General features: G+C 41.5%; 1 protein-coding gene across 1 annotated transcript; it reads right to left on the bottom strand.

Moving 5' to 3' along the window:
* Positions 1-3,037: 3,037 nt before the first annotated feature.
* Positions 3,038-18,355, bottom strand: crhbp (corticotropin releasing hormone binding protein). Its single transcript, XM_083783243.1, has 7 exons — positions 18,229-18,355; positions 17,973-18,060; positions 16,581-16,738; positions 12,723-12,933; positions 7,908-8,062; positions 5,207-5,327; positions 3,038-3,772 (listed from the first exon to the last, which is right to left on the bottom strand). Exons 1-7 carry the CDS (start codon positions 18,307-18,309, stop codon positions 3,618-3,620), a joined length of 969 nt encoding a protein of 322 aa, XP_083639369.1. The 5' UTR covers positions 18,310-18,355; the 3' UTR covers positions 3,038-3,617.
* Positions 18,356-19,464: the final 1,109 nt, after the last annotated feature.

Below are 19,464 nucleotides of genomic sequence, written 5' to 3'. Positions count from 1 at the left end.
CTGTTGTGATGTTCAGAGCACTTAATGACCTGACGGTTAACGGGACATTTCTCAGATTTAAAAAAAAATATATATATTAATGCAGCTTTCATCCGATGGACACCGATGTTTACAATTGCTGTCCTATTGAGAATTTGATTTATTGATGAACACCTTTGACATCGTTCATATAATTACTGTTAATGTTTTCCTTGTGAATGTAATACATTCCTTGTGAACTTTCATGAATGTCATCTATGTTCAAGCTCACAGTGTGAAGAGAAGAGAGAGATAAGATAAGAGAATAGATTTGAGAGGGGGAAAAGGATGGCACCAAGTATAGATCCCTGGCCTATTAAATAAATAGGGTTTAATCAAATATATACATTCACACATAATTAAAAATAAATCACATATATCATATCATATGAAACATATTTGTTTATTCATGTTAATCTAACTTGACTCATGCCAAATTGCACTTGAACCCCAGCATAGCCAAACATATAGGCAAAGATATTTGGTGGACGGAAAAAGGTCACTCCAAGTACAGAGCCAAGTCGTGTTGTTTTTTAAGAGATTGATTTACTTCAAATCAAGTTTGTTGACTTATATTTCTTTCTTTGGACAGTGAGTGCTATTCTACTCATCTACTGCCTCTGCTGCCTGCCCCCAAAACATTGTAAATCATGTTATTAGCTTAGAAAAGCTCCTGGATAGACGGAAAAGGGGTCCAATGTTGTAGAAGGCAACATATTTCCAATATGCGTACAAAGTGTATTATTGTGCTGATGATGTAATTCCCCCGTTGGTGTATTCATCAACCACCTCAGTGTGTCTAATATGTTAATAAGAGGGAATCTAATTCCGTACAGGGTCATAGCTCATTCACTCGGATTTCTTACCCCTAGAGTGATGAACTCACTTCCAGAAATATGTAGGCCACAATAAATACATTGAGTGATGTCTGTACCAATTAATTTCCAGAGACGAATAATTAGACGTTTATCCATTTCAATGCCATCTTCTGAGGTGTTTGTTTCAGTAATGGACAGTGAAAATTGTTACACATCCAGGGCGAAGGGGAAAAAAGAAAACATCCGGCGGTTTAATTGAATCATCACGGCTGAGCTGTTTTGAGATTAATTCCTCGTAAGGAGAAGATCAAAAGCGAGCCACAGTTAGAAGGATGTCATGTAGAATAAGAGCACTGAAGCTTATGGTGTAATCCCATTAAGAGCACTGCATATATTCACATACGAGAAGCCAATATTTGAGAGAGACTGCACAATGCTGTGGACGTTTAAAACTCCATCGTCACTGCTGGGGGTGACAGGCCACAAAACAAAGCTGGTAACAATAAGACCTCTCAGGGTCGTCACAATGTGGTGTTCCATGAATTTGGGATAGCGTTCCTGGAAACAGAGCTTTGATTTTTAGATGCTGTTTGACCATCACAAAGCCATTGCACATTTTGTCTCTGGAACTGATTGGATTAAATGAAATAAGAGAAATGCATGCGTCACTGAGTGGTGCTAATTGCCAAGGACATACTTGAATACAGTGGGACCACACACACACACACACACACACACACACACACACACACACACACTCTCTCCCACACAAGCTAATCATTGATCTATAAATATAGACATAATTTGCATAATTTTTGAAGCCTGGTGTTGTGTGTGTGTGTGTGTGTGTGTGTGTGTGTGTGTACACATGCCCATCTACTGTAGTGTGTGTGTGTGTGTGTGTGTGTGTGTGTGTGTGTGTGTGTGTGTGTGTGTGTGTGTGTGTGTGTGTGTGTGTGTGTGTGTGTGTATATATATATATATACTCATAACCACGATTAATTTTAAAATCTGTTGGACCAACAGCCCTCTTCTGACTGATATCCAAAAGGTCATGCCCAGTCACAGTATGTATATGAAATTTCATCACATCACGGTGTGCAAACCAGATGCATAAATCACCCAGTATCTGGCTGGTGTGGGTACTGGACTGTAACTCATGGGAAACATTTGAATCCAATTACATAGTTGGTACATAGTTGTGGGGAAGAGACTACCCAGACTACCCAGTGATGGCACATAAACCGCATCATCCGCATGTACTATATACGGCATTGCATGCCATTGCCAGTGTCGCAGAAAATACCCAAGCTCAGACGTGTTACGTATGTTGTGAGCTTGTAGATCTGTTCATTTTGGAACACGACACCGGCACACAAGGAAGCTAAAGCAAGCATAACAGTAGATATTAAACGTGGATGTACAGCTGCGACATCAAAAGGAACAAAATCTTATCTATGGAACACCCGAGGTTCAAACCTGGGTGTCCTGCGTGGGAAACAACAGCTACTCTCATGGCTATGCAGAGACCACTGGAGGGGCAGCTGGGTGATCAAAGATCATAAAAGAGCACATTCATTTTGTGCTTTGTGCATGTTGATTTTGGGGGGATGTTTTTGAGGGGGTCACTCGTGCCATTTCACACCAGAAATGTAGTACGTAATGGAAGCAAATATGTTCCACAATAACTTGGTCCATGTAATATTCCTGCTATTACACTCCCCAGTCTCCCTCCTCCCCCGTACTATGCCTCCTGCATCTCTATCTCTCTATGAGCTAGACCAGAGCTAGACTTAATTATCACATTCATTGGAAGTAGGAGGAAACAATTAGCCTGACTGTGTACAAACCAATAGTTGATTGCAATGCAGCTGCAAGATTAACATGGTGGGAGGGCACTTGACCTCACTGCATTAGGTGAAGGGGGAAACTAACACTGACTGATGGCAGCCAGCTCATTTTAATTAAATAATTATAAGTAATAATTATTATTATTTGTCAAATGTTTTGCTTGATAAGGGCTACGGGTGTTGGGCACGCCATGTTTTGTTTTGAAAAATCAAAATAAAAGTGCCTGGCTACTCTGCTTCTGCTCTAGGAGCCCCCTGAAAGGGTCCAGGGTCGTGGTACACTCTCAGATATAAATGAACATTTAGGATTTTACTGTGTAGTATGTCAAGTAAAAGAACAGTTGAAAGTGCTTCGTCATGCAAGTAAGATTTATTTCTAAAACATAAATACAATATGCTTAGGGAAAGAGATGGTAAAGACGGTACATTTTCTTAAGAACAGAGCAGCTGATGTGAACTAATGATACAATAATGGCTTGATTTTCGACTGCTCTCCCAAAAATGTAATTTGACATCATTTCAGGAAGAAAAGAAGACAGATAACCTCCATTTCAAGGACCATATATGTGATTAAAAAAAATAGAAATCTTCAAATAAATACGCCATGATAAATTGTTAGTAGGTAGATATCTGAATACAACATTTCTCAAAACATGATATATTTATTTAGGGAAATATAAATCATGTGTGTGCACGTGCGTGTGTGTGTGTGTGTGTGTGTGTGTGTGTGTGTGTGTGTGTGTGTGTGTGTGTGTGTGTGTGTGTGCGTGTGTTTGCATGTGCGTGTGTGTGTGTGTGTGTGTGTGTGTGTGTGTGTGTGTGTGTGTGTGTGTGTGTGTGTGTGTGTGTGTATGTGTGTGTGTGTGTGTGTGTGTGTGTGTGTGTGTGTGTGCGTAAGCTGGTATGCATGTACTTACACATGCATGCCAACTCATTCCACAGTGCAGAAGTCATCTAGAGTGTTTTCACTTGTTTTGGGCAGTTCGCTGCGCTCCAGTATTCTGTACTGGAAGGAAACACGGTTGATGTAGTTCCCACTGGACACCAGCCTCACCACTGAGTTATCACAGCCAATCTTCATCTGGGCTACAGCAACACAGAGGGGAATAAATGGTGGTTGGAACACAGCCAAAACAATCCAGCAAACATCCAACACATCTGGCTGGAGCCTGCTTCGATATTCACACATATACTCATCCACGCAAAAATGTTAACTTGGGACTAGCGCCACAGGTGCTAATTAAATACTATAGTGTAGCATGATAGCATAGAATGCTTGTACTTTAAGTACAAGCGGCCTCACTTTACAGATTTATAAGAGCTTACTGTATGTGCTTAGCACTGTAACTCCACAGTAGTTGAGAGCATTAGTCTATGAATGTGTGGATGAATTGGTGTGTAATTCTGGTTCAGGTAAGGGCCCAGCATATAGCTATAAATATAAAGTGGCATGCCATGATATATGGCCCATTGATGGTATAGGCATGGGCGATATCAACTATGAATATTAAATGTCTTCTTCATATTTAAAAAAAAAAAACAAGAGTAGTGAAAATAGCCAATCTACAAGCTCACAGTGCATTATGCAACAGTCATTTCTGAAAAAGTTGGCACATTTGGTAAGGATAAAATAAGGTTTGTTGGGGGTCCAACAAAATACAGTACAGACAGAACAATACAACAAATACATGCATACAAAAAACGAGGACAAAGAAAAACAGAAACAAAAAGCTCTCCTGAATCTGGCCGCTTCCAATTCACCCGAGCAGTGCCACGATGATGGCACGTTCTGATTGAGTATCAAGTTTCAATGGAATCTATAGAGACAAGCGTCTCAATGCATTTCCACAACAGTGGAGAAAACCTCAACATTGATGCTACTGCAGAGTGTCCAAATAATCAATCAGAGAACCCAATCTGTGCTCTGGAATGGGCATAGACTAGGGATATACATGAGGGATATGAATGTTAAACTAACAATTGTGTGTGTGAAAGTAATCAATACTGAGCAAATACATGGCATAAAATGTGCATTGCATTGAGTGTCTGGGGCACTCATGCCTGCCTGCCCCAACCCGGGTGCAGCTGCTGGCTTTGATCGCCTAGAACACCGTTGCTGTCGCTGGGCGTGGAATATGCACACACTACACAGACTGCACTGCTGGCGTGAATACAGCATGATTAAAACCACTTATGTCATACAGTATCAACATAATTCAATACCCCAAATCCCAGATGATCTATAGTCTCATATCACAATCTCAATATAAAAGGGATATATTACTCAGCCCTACTATGATATGATATGATCATTAGTGTAGTATAGTATAATGTAACAGCACAGCAGAGCACAGGTTACTACAAGCAGTAGGCTAGCATCTTCCTCAGAAACAGTCCAGCTATTATAAAATGATAATGTCCTGAATTTCCTGAATGCCCTGATAAATCTGTCGCTATAGTATGCATTTCTGCCACACAATAAAAGACAAAAAAACACATGAGACAGTTCTGCAGACTCACCCAGTGTACTGTGAGAGAAACAAAAGTCAGCTACGGGGAACATCTTAGATGTGTCCACCCCGTTACCTCCCAGCAGCTCCACATAGTCTCCTGATCCTGAGCAGCCTGACCATACCCGCCTCTGTAGAAGATGGCAAAGAGATCCCCGTATATGAGCATAAAAGGGACATTGACAGACAGATACAGAGTACTACAACAAGGTGTACAACAGGGATTGCATAACTGTGTGGTGCATGCATTCCCACGTAGCATCGCTCCCGACTTGCTCTTGAGCCCTTGAGCAAGATGCTTAGGCCTACTGTAAGCACTCAGCCGGGTGAATCTCAAAACTGAATTTCCCTTGTGGGATGAAATAGATCGAATTATTATTACTACTGTAGGGCGCCAGCCTATTTGGGGCCATGCATGTCGGGAATGATGTTCCATTCCCCCAGTAATTTTTGTTAACCACTGGATCTTTAAACACTGTATTCTGGTGCAACCTATCTGCCAGTCTTATTATATAATATTGTGGCAGATCTATTACATTTGGCCACCGACTCTGTTTTCAGATGAGGAGCCAGAGCAAAACTTATTTGTAAAAAATGTTATCCCTCTATTCTCGCTTTTGTCATCCCTCCCCCCACTCTAATTCTCATCCTACTCCCTCTAACATCTCCTAACATATATCCCTAAGGGGGGTTCGTTGTGCCCGGGAGCATGGCGGATCCCCGAAGCCTCCCCACCTCGGCTTAAACGACCCGTCGAGGGTCATCTTCGTTCTGTTCATCGTTCGTTCCTTCATCGTGTCATGCATCGTTAATAAAATCTGTTAAATGTCCTCATTGGTGGTGTGGTCCTTGATAGTGAATAAAACTGTAAACAAAACAGCGATTAACATTTGTGCTGCTATGCGTCTTTTCTGTGTCTACGTCACAAACTACCTCTGTGTGCAAGCCAGTGAATCGAGCCCACACCCTTTTTGCTTGTTCATGTAGTGGGTCCGAATCCCAACCGGCCCAAACTTGCAGTAGGCCTACCAGATTTAGCCTTTGATTTGGCCACTGAGACATTCCTCTCAGTCCTGGGGACTTAATTGCTGGCAACAAGTCACCGCAAAAGCCTTGCCTCTTTGTAGGACCATGTTCCCGATTGTAACCCAATATGCTATTTGAAATAAATTAGCTTAAATCTTTTCACAGCACTATATCCACCTTTCTTTTGACAATATTTCTGACAAGCTGGAAACATCCCATACGAAGTTGATGATTTAGCGAAAACGTAAGTCCATTTAGTTGACTTATATTTCTTTCTTTGGACAGTGAATGTAATTCTACTCATCTCACCATTCTCCCGGTGGCCAATATTTCTGACAAGCTGGAATATTTCATACTACATTAATAATTTATTGATAATATTTGTTGAGAACGACAGAGAGAGAGATGTTTTAGCCCCATTTGCTTCTGCTACACTACTGCTACTACACATTGACAATTTGTGTTCACTCTTTCACAGAATCTGATATAACAGACAATTTAATAATATAAACAGTACAGTACCAGTTAACGATAATGTTGTAATATTTGTGTTTTTGTTTTTATTGTAACCTCAGCCACAATATTAAGGAGTTCAACATTGCGGTCAATGTTGCAAGAGAAAAGTATTTATTAAATCTTATTGGCGACTACAAGTGCGCCAATAACTTGGCGCACTTTATATTAGACAGAGTTTTAATATTTCTACTAAGAAAATTAAAGAACATAAGAAAACAGATCACACAAGTTTGGATGTTATTTACCCAAGTAAATTGGACAAATAACTTTGTTTTCAGCTAATAAAAAAGATACATTACTAAATAGACATGTTTTCGTAAAATGAGATCCACACACTGACAAAATAAGCTCCACTGTTTATCAACATTTCGATGAGCAATAATAAATCAAGCAAGGAGCTAATTCTTCCAGTGCGCGTTCCTTATTTTATGTATTGTGTATTTGTCCTGCACCTGGGCACTTGGATGTGCGTGCACTATCCTTTGCATGCCTGTTTTCAATGTTACCAATTACCATAGCTCATTTGCCACAGGCTATGTTCAACCTAATTGGCTACAGGTTGTGCAACTAGCATGTAAGTATAACTCAGCCTTAACTTGAATGTGCAGTTGGACAGAGCCACTTCTCCTCTAGATCCGATCACACATTTCTAAACTCCTGCCATTTCTGTCAACAGTTAATTGTACACAGATGAATTCAAGAAAATATTTATATTATTATATTTTATTATCATACCTTGACCTTGTTTCTAAACAAAGAATATATTTGACTGTATAAATGTACTCTTTCACAGCAGATGCTGCAAATTAGTTCATTCTAGTTCTATACTTGAACTTTTGTACTTTTTTGGTTTGTACTTATTAGTTAGTTAACTGGATTATACCATATCTCTCAGATAAACAGCATCACTTTTCTTGACAGGTGGTTTATGCACAACATAGTTCAGCAGTACTGCATTAAGGTCCAATTCTGTTCTCTATCTCCTCCCACTCTCAAAGATTATATTGTCACTGTTGGGCAGATGTAGCTCCATATTTCTATCTTTTTCTGTTTTGTTTTTTTTCATCCCATTAAGAAGTGAAAATCTGTATCTTCAGATTTTGTTTTATAATTTTGAAAAAAAACTAAACTGAGAGTGAGAACGTGAGGTGGTATACCGTATGTCTGACCTGTGGTTTCAGCTCGTTGCTCTTGGCCTCACCCAGGCTGAGTTCTGTCAACTGGAACTCCACAGGGTATATGACCGAGAAGCTGCAGTTCCTGTGCTGATGGCTCAACAGCATGGTAAAGCTGCCCTCTGGACTCTGAGACATGATGTTACAGGCTGCATGCACGCACACACACACAATACAGTTTTCAGCATATTAATCATATTCCCATTATTGCTGTATGTAGCCTACTGTACGGGGTACATGAATGTTGAGGGTTTTTATGGAGAAAGAAATACAATAAATGAAAACGTTGTAGATCTGTAGATCTGCTATTAAGTGGTAGAACTGCTCACTTATGCTTTTGGCCTTTGTTTTCCTAGGCCTAGACCATGGGGCGCTTGTTAATCTCTCAAGATCTGGCAATCACACAACACAGGCTGCAGGGCGGGCTCTTTAAATGCTCCCCCTCACCCCCCGCCCTCCCTCCCCCCTCTGACTGACAGCCAGGGTTTGTCTGTTTGTTTAGAAGTAAACAGAGTGAAATAAACAACATAATAATTACACACCTCGTGGAAGAGTGGAGTATATTTCTCAGTAAATGTCAGGGAATGACAGTTGAAGGAGAAACAGAAGTTTATTCATTATTATCTTCATGACAAACTGTGTTGGAAGTTTGATGGCTTCTATGGAGTGGATGGAGTCTCCAGGTGAGCTAGCTCTATGCTAGCTCTGCTAATAGGGAGCTAACTGTTGGACATGTTGATGCAATTACATGAAAGAAAAAGAAGAAGACAGCTCAAGGTACGAATTCTTTCTTTCTTTCTTTCTTTCTTTCTTTCTTTCTTTCTTTCTTTCTTTGTTGCTTTGTTGCTTTGTTGCTTTGGCATTGCTAATGCAGTGGCTCTCAAATTGATCGTTCATTACAATGACCATGCATACTCTGAATAACATGCACACGGACCACCCATCTGACCGGTGGTCCACGGACCACCCATTTGACCGGTGGTCGTGTGGTGGCCCTGATCCACGGACCACCCATCTGACCACCCATCTGACCGGTGGCCATGTGGTGGCCCTGATCCACGGACCACCCATCTGACCGGTGGTCGTGTGGTGGCCCTGATCCACGGACCATGCATCTGACCGGTGGTCGTGTGGTGGCCCTGATCCACGGACCACCCATCTGACCGGTGGTCTAGCTGGTGATCAGGTGGTGTAGCCACAATTTGCAACTCTAGATTTTTTTATAATGGGATGAATCTAGAGTTGCAATACCCTCCATTGACTCCCCACTCATCTTTTTTGGTTTGCGATCTGCTTGTCTTAAACGACGTTAAACTCACCAACATTGCAGCTGTAGTACAAGCTTGAATTATCCTCTTTCAATCTGCCGAGCTTGTTTTTCATAAAAATCCACCGTAGAGATGTTATGAGCTACTTTTTTTTTTTTTAAGATATTTTTTTGCGGCTTACGCCTTTTATTGATTTCTTTTTTTTGAAGGGACAGACAGTAGGCTGACAGGAAACGGGAGAGAGATGGGGGGATGACATGCAGTAAAGGCCGTGTCGGGTCCGGGAGTCGAACCCGCGGCACACTGCGACTGGATTACCAGTCCGGTGCCCAGACCGTTACGCTACGGCCTGGGCCATGAGCTACTTTCTGTCAAGACATCCTCTGCAAGTGCTTCCAAACTGCAACACTTAGAAAAAGAATCACTTGCAGAGGTTGTCTTGACAGAAAGTAGCTCATAACATCTCTACGGTGGATTTTTATGAAAAACAAGCTCGGCAGATTGAAAGAGGATAATTCAAGCTTGGACTACAGCTGCAATGTTGGTGAGTTTAACGTCGTTTAAGACAAGCAGATCGCAAACCAGAAAAGATGAGTGGGGAGTCAATGGAGGGTATTGCAACTCTAGATTCATCCCATTATAAAAAAATCTAGAGTTGCAAATTGCGGCTACAGCTGGTGGTCCTTTCCTGATCCAGAAAAGGTTGAGAATGGTGATGTGCTAATTAATGCGATACAGGCTTGTTGTTGCTCTGCTATGTTCTTAGCCGCAATTTGCAACTCTAGACTTTTTTACAATGGGTTGAATCTAGAGTTGTAACAAGCTACATCCACTTCCTATTCATCATTTTTGGTTTGTGATCTGCTTGTCTTAAATGACGTTAAACTCACCAACATTGCAGCTGCAGTCCAAGCTTGAATTATTCTCTTTCAATCTGCCGAGCTTGTTTTTCATAAAAATCCACCGTAGAGATGTTATGAGCTACTTTCTGTCAAGACATCCTCTGCAAATGATTATTTTTCTAAGTGTTGCAGTTTGGAAGCACTCGTTTCTGTTAACGGGTCGCGCTGCTGCTGCCTCCTGCATTATGTGCAAATTCAAAACAGGTTGAACGCAGGGCCGTTCAGTGACGTACGACGAGTGCTTCCAAACTCCAGCACTTATAAAAATAATCATTTGCAGAGGATGTCTTGACAGAAAGTAGCTCATAACATCTCTACGGGGGATTTTTATGAAAAACAAGCTCGGCAGATTGAAAGAGGATAATTCAAGCTTGGACTGCAGCTGCAATGTTGGTGAGTTTAACGTCATTTAAAGGTATATTCAGTGATTTCACTTAATTCAAATATCACTTATTTTTTTGTTTTGTTGTGATAATCCTCCCTACTATAGAGTGTGCTGACCATATAAGGAGTTCCTCCCTGTCCCCAGTTAACCCCTGGGGGTCAAAAAACCTTAGGTTTCGTTTTTGACTCTCTATCCTGATTGGACGAAAGGCTTAGGTCCCAGCCAAAAACGAAACCTAAGGTTTTTTGAGTGAAATCACTGAATATACCTTTAAGACAAGCAGATCACAAACCAAAAATGATGATTAGGAAGTGGATGGAGCTTGTTGCAACTCTAGATTCAACCCATTGTAAAGAAATCTAGAGTTGCAAATTGCGGCTACTATGTTCTGTATGTTTGGGACCCAATGACTTGACTTGAAGCTACTGTGCTGTGCTGTGCTGTGTTGTGTTGTGTTGCACACTAGGCTGTGTGTGTGTTGTGGCTGATGTTGAAGCTATAGTGAGTTGTGACAGCTATAGGGTACATACAGTATGCACTTGACTAGGCCAGGCCTACTCAACTACTTAAGATGAATCAGGGGCCACTCAGCAAAATTCCAAAAGTCCAAGGGCCGCAAACTAAAAATCTCAGTATTATTTTGAAACGCTTACACTTTTTTTTTGTAACAGAGACTACACGACTAGTCTAACAATAAGGAAACACACAGTAAAAAGACACATGTCCGTCTATAAGGCCAAACCTCAATGAACACAAACATCTGACCGGTGGCCGTGTGGTGGCCCTGATCCACGGACCACCCATCTGACCGGTGGTCTAGCTGGTGATCAGGTGGTGGTCCTTTCCTGATCCAGAAAAGGTTGAGAATGGTGATGTGCTAATTAATGCGATACAGGCTTGTTATTGCTCTGCTATGTTCTGCTATGTTTGGGACCCAATGACTTGACTTGAAGCTACTGTGCTGTGCTGTGCTGTGCTGTGCTGTGCTGTGCTGTGTTGTATTGTGTTGTGCTGTGCTGTGCTGTGCTGTGTTGTGCTGTGTTGTATTGTGCTGTGCTGTGCTGTGTTGTGCTGTGCTGTGCTGTGCTGTGCTGTGCTGTGCTGTGCTGTGCTGTGCTGTGCTGTGCTGTGCTGTGCTGTGCTGTGCTGTGCTGTGCTGTGCTGTGCTGTGCTGTGTTGTGTTGTGCTGTGCTGTGCTGTGGTTGATGGTACATGCACACTAGGCTGTGTGTGTGTTGTGGCTGATGTTGAAGCTATAGTGAGTTGTGACAGCTATAGGGTACTACAGTATGCACTTGACTAGGCCAGGCCTACTCAACTATGAATCAGGGGCCACTCAGCAAAATTCCAAAAGTCCAAGGGCCGCAAACAAAAAATGTCAGCTTACACATTTTTTTTGTAACAGAGACTACACGACTAGTCTAACAATAAGGAAACACACAGTAAAAAGACACATTTCCGAATTTTCCGTCTATAAGGCCAAACCTCAATGAACACAAACATCTGACCGGTGGTCGTGTGGTGGCCCTGATCCACGGACCACCCATCTGACCACCCATCTGACCGGTGGTCTAGCTGGTGATCAGGTGGTGGTCCTTTCCTGATCCAGAAAAAGTTGAGAATGGTGATGTGCTAATTAATGCGATACAGGCTTGTTGTTGCTCTGCTATGTTCTGCTATGTTTGGGACCCAATGACTGGCTGGCAGTGAAACATGTGACTGTTTTATGCCTCTGGAATTGAACGCTGATGTTGAAGCTACTGTGTTGTATTGTGATGTGCTGTGCTGTGCTGTGCTGTGCTGTCCGCCCCGGTAACAAGATGTGCACATGCACACACTCCAGTGGGGGGAGACGTGACAGGCCAACAGCACGCACACCAAGGCCCGCCCCCGCTCGATCATGATTGGCTGAAGGCCCTTCTCTATCCTGATTGGATGAAGGCTGGGCCACGAAACCTAAGTTTTGACCCCAGGGGTTAACTGGGGACAGGGAGGAACTCCTTATATGGTCAGCACACTCTATAGTAGGGAGGATTATCACAACCAAACAAAAAAAGAAGTGATATTTGAATTAAGTGAAATCACTGAATATACCTTTAATAAACAGGACAATTTACGATGAGCCGGTCATCGTTGAGAAATAAATCCTGAAGGGGTGAACCCTGAATGGGTTTATTTCTCAACAATGAACGGCTCACCATTAATAATCCCTTAAATAGCTTGCAGCTGTGGTGTGAAGTATGCAGAGACTCACGGAAAGGGTTGTGCAGCTTTTTGACAGTGAGAGTAAACCCACTGTCTGGGCTACGGATCCTGAAGAAAACCATGGCCACGTTTTGAGAGGAGCGACTGACTAGTCCTGGTCCAGTGGAGGAGCAGTAGTCTGTAAAGCGTTGGTGTGGAAGCAGTGGGTGGTCCTGGCTGCTGGGAAACTTCTCTCCCTTCAAAACCCAGCCGTCAAACATCTACAGGAAGAGAACACAAAGTTCAATGATCTACAGTATTGATAATAATAAGAATATCTCAGATTTAAAGTCGCTTTACATGGGGAAGGGAGACAACAAAATAATCCACTTTATTAGGAAAAGACACAATAATATAAGTTATGTCGATGGTGTAAAATTACTAATACCAGAACAGTAAAACAAGGGGCTTGAATCCGACCCAAGGCTCTTTGCTGCATGTCTCTCCTCAAGCTCTGCTGCCTTTCCTTTTTCTCTACTCTAATAAACCAGAAATGCCAAAACCTAATCGTAAATGAAATCCTCAGGATCATGCTTAGGCTGTATAAGCAGATAACCTGAGTGGACAGGTCAGTGTTGATGATGCATGCAACTGAGAGGTGAGGACTGCCTCAATCTTAATTCCATTTCTCAATGTGCAAAGTTATTTCCCAGACGATAGGACATGTCACGTTGCAATTGGGGTGATAAATATCTCTAGACACAAAGCATTTGTTAGGATCATCACTGCACGTCTAAAGAAAGTACACAATGAGACGATCCACGCCAGAAATAGTGCCCACTTTAGTCTTTCTTGAAGACCTTTGTTGTCTCCACCAGGCCGAAGGCATGTGGGGAGAGTATGGTCCGTCCGTTTGTGTGTCCGTCCGTCCGTCCGTGTGTCCGTTAGTAGCTAATCTCGGCCACCGTTAACCCGGTCGATGGCAAATTTTGCACACACACTCCCTGGATGCCAACGATGAATCTCTGCCCCAAACTTTCCAGAACGGCCTGTTATAGCGCCACCAGGAGGCCGCTTTGTGCAAAACAAGTTTTTGCACAGTACACCTACAGATTTTGTCCAAACATCACGCAAATTGGTACACACACTCCCTGGATGCCAACGATGAACCTCTGCCCCAAACTTTCCAGAACGGCCTGTTATAGCGCCACCAGGAGGCCGCTTTGTGCAAAACAAGTTTTTGCACAGTACACCTACAGATTTTGTCCAAACATCACGCAAATTGGTACACAGTCTCTCTAGAGCCATTCAACGAAACCGGTCTTTCAGATTTCTCAGACTCCATCCTGATTGGTTAAGATTGGCTTCCAAAGTTCACAGGAGTGCTCAGTTTCAAACAAAATGCTGCAAATCATGAACACATTGCGTGATTTCCGTGAAATTGTGCACCCACATTCCCACTAGGCCGAGGACGAAATGCCACATGAACAATTTCAACTCAGCCTCAAGGTGGCGCTATAACTGGCCGAAAAGTGTTTTTACCTCTAACTGCATGGATCTGTGGATAACTTTGTATGCCAACTCCCCTACATTCCTATCCTGGTGGAGACCTGTGCCCAGAAGGGCACTTTTTCTAGTTTTTCTTCTTTTCTCCATTTTACTTTATTCTTGTACTTTATTCTGCTTTACATCTTATAGTTCACTTTACTTCTTCTAGTCAGAGGATATTAATCAAATCTGGAAATAAATTCTTCACCACTGTGTTTGTAAAGGTGTCTACTAACATCCCACATTGGTTTCTATTCAACCAAATGGTGCACGCACCACAGTTTGGGAACCCCTGGATTAGACCATAGACCATTTTGGGATTTTATCCAGAATGAAAACATTCTCTGAGGTAAATGAGTTAGTGTACATTTCCCATAATAGCCTATAGCCACTATAATGTTTTATTTATTACATAACTTAATATGCTACTGGCTGTATTCTTCTTGGAAAAATATAAAAAGTGGAATGGAAAGGCTGCCTATATTATTTTACTTATATTGACCAATTTAGTATAGGCGTTTCAGAATTTTTATTTGTACTGTCGTGAAAGTTTATAATAGTTAGAGAAATTCAGTTTCCAGCAAACTGGACATTTGGACTGAATGTTTCCTTTATCCTCGTGTTGGGCTGAAGTTTTATTTGTGTTGTTTCAGTCATAAGCGCTCGTTCCACAGCCGTCTGGACTGACTTGGGTAGGAAAATAAAGCGGAGAGACCACATCAGAAGTAACTTGGCAGGACTCCACCATATAGGAGAGCCACCAAGCCCAGGGAGAATTACAACGTTTTGTGTCTCAAATCTTCTTCCTTCAAGTTATGTCACAGTAACCCTGCCACCGATACATGCCTGCACATACTGGACTACCGTGTAACTGGCGGGCATGGCTCCAAGTTCCTCTTTGCCCAAGGTAAACGGACCACATAAAGGGGGTACACAGAGCCATTTGGCTCCTTAAAAACCAACCGTTATGCAGCAGGGCACTGGGTACTAAACTCCTCAGAATGTCTCAAATCCTCAGTGTTCATTTAAATGTATAACTTAAAGGTGATGTAAGTGAAATTATGTAAAGGGAGGGTGTTAATAAGTTGCATCTTAAAAATGTTAACCAATCATGAGAGAAAACTCCATCAAGATAATTTATCAGCTTATAATTGTAGTGTTACATTTCCGAATTTGCCTGCTCATTTTTTGGGTTCATCACTTCTAGTTTCACTTGTTATTCTTGTAGCCTGTATGTTTGTCTTGATTGGATGAAATTGGTATGCTGACCTGGTTATATAGGCTACTACTCTAATCTGTACATAGTGGAATGTTAATAAGAATAGAAAACTACATTTAATATATTGAGCATTCTATGTTATTAATTTAAATCACATTGTTTAACTGTAATGAAAACATTTCTCCATTTTGTGCAATAATGCAAGACTAGTCACTTCAGTTGAACCTTTGAGACAGGAGGGTTCAGTGCTCAAAATGTGCAATGATTGCAATGACCCTATGGGAATATAGAGCTATTTAACACTTGTTTTAACAAAACAAACAAATTGAGGTGCTGTAATAATATACAGCATCTCTAACTCTCAGACTGCATTTCTACACTTTGTGTGAGGAAGGTAAACATGCATGAATAGAAGTTAAAAGCTCCCACGTTAATGCGAGCCTCGCATAACACAGTGGTTCTCGAAGTGGTTCCTTGAGGGAGTTACAAATGGAACGAAATGGACTGGTTGAGGTCTTTGAGGTGAAACCGTTTGAGAACCAATAGAATCACTGTGTCTGTCAGCATTTTGATTGATTGATTGATTGATTGATTGATTGAAGTATTTATTAACAGGTTGCAGAATTACAGTACATTTCAAGCACAACTCAATACAAAAAACTTTTAACTGTGAGTGGACGACCAATAAAGCATTAGAATTGTTTACAAGATCCACCTTATTCAATTCATCATAACATTTAGAGACATAAACTTCTATATAGCCAAAAACAAGAAATCATCATCATAAAGGAGGGAAAAAGGGAACAGAAAACATAATAATAATATCTCAAACTTATATAGCACTTTTCTGAGTACCCAAAGACTGTTGGGGAAAAGGGGGTGGATTCAGATTTTACGGGGGCCAGTTTCGAATCCATGCGTAGGTGCCCTTTAAGAGCGGTTTTGAAGGAGTCAAGGGATTCGCATGTCTTAATGATTGTTGGTATAAGGCGTTCCACATTTTGGTGGCATAGGAGCGAAATTAATTTAGTCCCTTGTTGGTGCCGAATCTGGGTTGCACATGGTTTGTTGAGCTCCCTCTGGTGTTGTGGGTGTGGACTTCGTTGACATTAAGGAAGTATTTGGACAGGTCATTGTTTGTTTGAGGGGAGGTAGACCTGCCTTGATGAAGTCTCCAGCAGCGCAGTCGATATTGACATCAGACAGCTCCAGGTTGATGACCTCACTGGGTTCTGCGATGATGAAGGCAGCACAGGCTTGTTGGGGCCGAGAGGCCACGAACGTGAACTTGCCCTCAGATGCCAACATGTCCAAGCATCCTAAAATACACATGCATGTATGGACACGCACGCACGCGTGAGTGCACACACACACACACGCGTGAGTGCACACACACACACACACACACACACACACACACACACACACACACACACACACACACAGATATTTTGTTCCCAGTAGCCTATAATGACATTCATGAAACTAACTTGTTCAGAGATGGGTGGGTGGATGGATTAATAATGTCGTGCATGTTCGACGCTATTTTAACCCTAGAACACTAAACATGGGTGATTTTCACCAGGACGATTATATTTTTGCAATTTTCATGAGGTGGGTGGGTTTTTCAGTACCTTCATGATGCTCGGTGACATCAAGGTAGTTTTGTTTCCATGCCCACATTTTTGAGTGGTGCAACCACTCCATGGAACAGCAATGTCCGTATCCGTGCGCCTACAGTATGTGATGTTAACCCACCCATGCGCCTACCCACCCATGCGCCTATGTGACTATGAGCACGAGTATGACTTAGTACCAGTAGGGGCGCTGTTGTGCCAGAAACAGAGAGAGAGAGATAGTGCTGCACTGTTAGTGCTGCACCACTCAGTTCACACGGGTGTGATTCTTCTACAGATGTGATAGCTTGATAGAGAAAAATCCAATACACTCACAATGGACTTTTTTATTGTTTTATTCACTGGACCATTCTCACATGTCTTAGGAATGGGTGGACCAAAGGATAAATTCCCAACTTAATTTCTCTTTTTTTTTAATATTCTTAAAATAATAGGCCTATGCACGTTTTTCACCGATTTTGCCCCCCATGATAGGGCCCCTTATCTATTTATTTATTTTTTGTGAAAAGTCATGATGAAATATTAAAGAAGATTACCTCAAGTTGCCATGTATTGCTGTACTGCAATATATTTTGATGAGAAATATTTTTTATGGAATATTGTATAGCCTATTGGGTAAAATATAGGCTACCCGTGTTTAGTGATGGTGTAACAAAAATATGTTTAGTGTTCTAGGGTTAAATAATATGTCTGCAGAACTGTCTTTGAACCAATTCTCTCCTGACAAACTTAGTAGCAGTTACTTGATACAAAGCCTCTATTCAGTTGAATTCACTAAGAAAAAAAAAGAAGAAAAAAAAACACAATACACCAATAAGCTGGTAAACAGAGTTAATCATAATGACTACGTCGAACATGATTAGCCTAGGCTACTGAATAAAACCATTATGTTACAATTGTTTACAGCTGCACTTACTCAGGGGTCGACGAAAAATAAAACTCTCCGCTTCTCTCTTCTGGTCTAAATTGAGCAGAGACAGTATATTGTCCGAAGCGTCATCCTCCTGCGCATGAAAGTGAGAACAGAAAAATAAAATACATCTCGCGTCACTATGTGTTCTGCTGCTGGTTGCCTTTTGTGCTGATGCTGAACACAAGTTAAGATAAAGTCAAGTTGAAATTCTTATAGTCTATTATTTTGACGTGTTGTAGCCTAGTATAAATGCTCTTACCTCGATATAGCGAGCGAATCCTGCGCGGGATGACAGGGAGATTACAAAGAGAAACAGCTGGGCGCTCATTGGAACCGACATGGTCTCCTGGTGAAGTGAAGCTCAAGTGAAATAACGACGCGCACTGTGAGGCGGCATGCTTTTATAGGGGCGCAGCTTTTGGCGGCCCTTCATTAAAACGCTACTCTACTCTTGAATCAGGGAATCGAATTCCAAAAACATGCTGAAAGGTTATGAGGTATCACATATTTGACGTTTTGACGATCCCAAAGCAACAATTTGAAGTTTTGTAGGCCTACCATATGAGGATTATGAGCCTTGTCTGAAATAAATAAATAAACAAACAAATCAATAAAGAGTAGGCACCTATAAACATTGTGGGGACCTCAATGTAAAATGTCCTATTTGTTTTCTATAGTTAATGTCTAGCACAAATGATTTGCACCACGGTGCATAAGCCTCCTCTTGTTTATGCCCATTATATGACTAGCTGGCCACAGGTGTTGTAGCATGAAATGTTCAAGCATGTTCAAATCAGGCAGACTATTTTGTATTTTCCAAATTATTTACATTGCACCATTTCCAATTTATTTATTTCTTAACATTCATTTTGAAAAATAAATTCAATAAGGTGCTATATTCATGGTGTTATGTGCTCTTCAGAGTGCAGATCCCGCCAGGCCGAGGGTTGCTTATACCCTGGGCTGTTGCAACCATACCAGACAGTAAAGAATATGGACAAAGGGAAAAGTGACGTTACCCATTGGTTTCTACAGACCCATTTTAGTTTTGAAGGCACTTTTGCTGCGAATTCCAAATAGTTTTGGAATCTCTGGTCTAGAAAAGCAACCAAAATGAATGCTATTGGCTGCATGGAAGGGCGGGGAGGGTGGGCCTTAACTTATAGACAATATAGAGCCTATAGAAGCCAAAGAATCATACCCTTCTTTATCATGAAACTAGAAAACTTTAAACTAGAAATTGAAAGCATTCATGACAATGATAATAAGGTAATAACATCAAGTTTAAAGTCCGGTCCAATCCCCATTGTAATCAATGATGTGGTATTTGTTTTCCAGCCAGCAGGGGGTAAATGTACACCTTCTAGGGCCTATAGGTGTCACTATATATTTAGGCTACCTAGAATCTAGAGGCCATCGATGAAAACGGCAGTCCTGAAAATCACTTTATTTATTGTTTTCCTATTGCAGAACTTCCTTGCCACCTGGTTGCAAT

Source organism: Protomyctophum parallelum, assembly GCF_964188405.1.
Source record: "Protomyctophum parallelum genome assembly, chromosome: 15".
NCBI lineage: Eukaryota > Metazoa > Chordata > Actinopteri > Myctophiformes > Myctophidae > Protomyctophum > Protomyctophum parallelum.
Note: the sequence above shows the minus strand (reverse complement) of the source record. Positions and strands in the feature narration are given on the sequence as shown.

Bases quoted from the DNA above. Each gene is read 5' to 3' on its own strand.
- crhbp (XM_083783243.1), bottom strand. From the start codon at position 18,309: ATGTCGGTTCCAATGAGCGCCCAGCTGTTTCTCTTTGTAATCTCCCTG. The intron at 18,061-18,228 runs GTAAGAGCATTT...TTTCATGCGCAG, and splicing joins GATTCGCTCGCTATATCGAG to GAGGATGACGCTTCGGACAA. The intron at 8,063-12,722 runs GTGAGTCTCTGC...GCGTGCATGCAG, and splicing joins AAAGCTGCACAACCCTTTCC to CCTGTAACATCATGTCTCAG.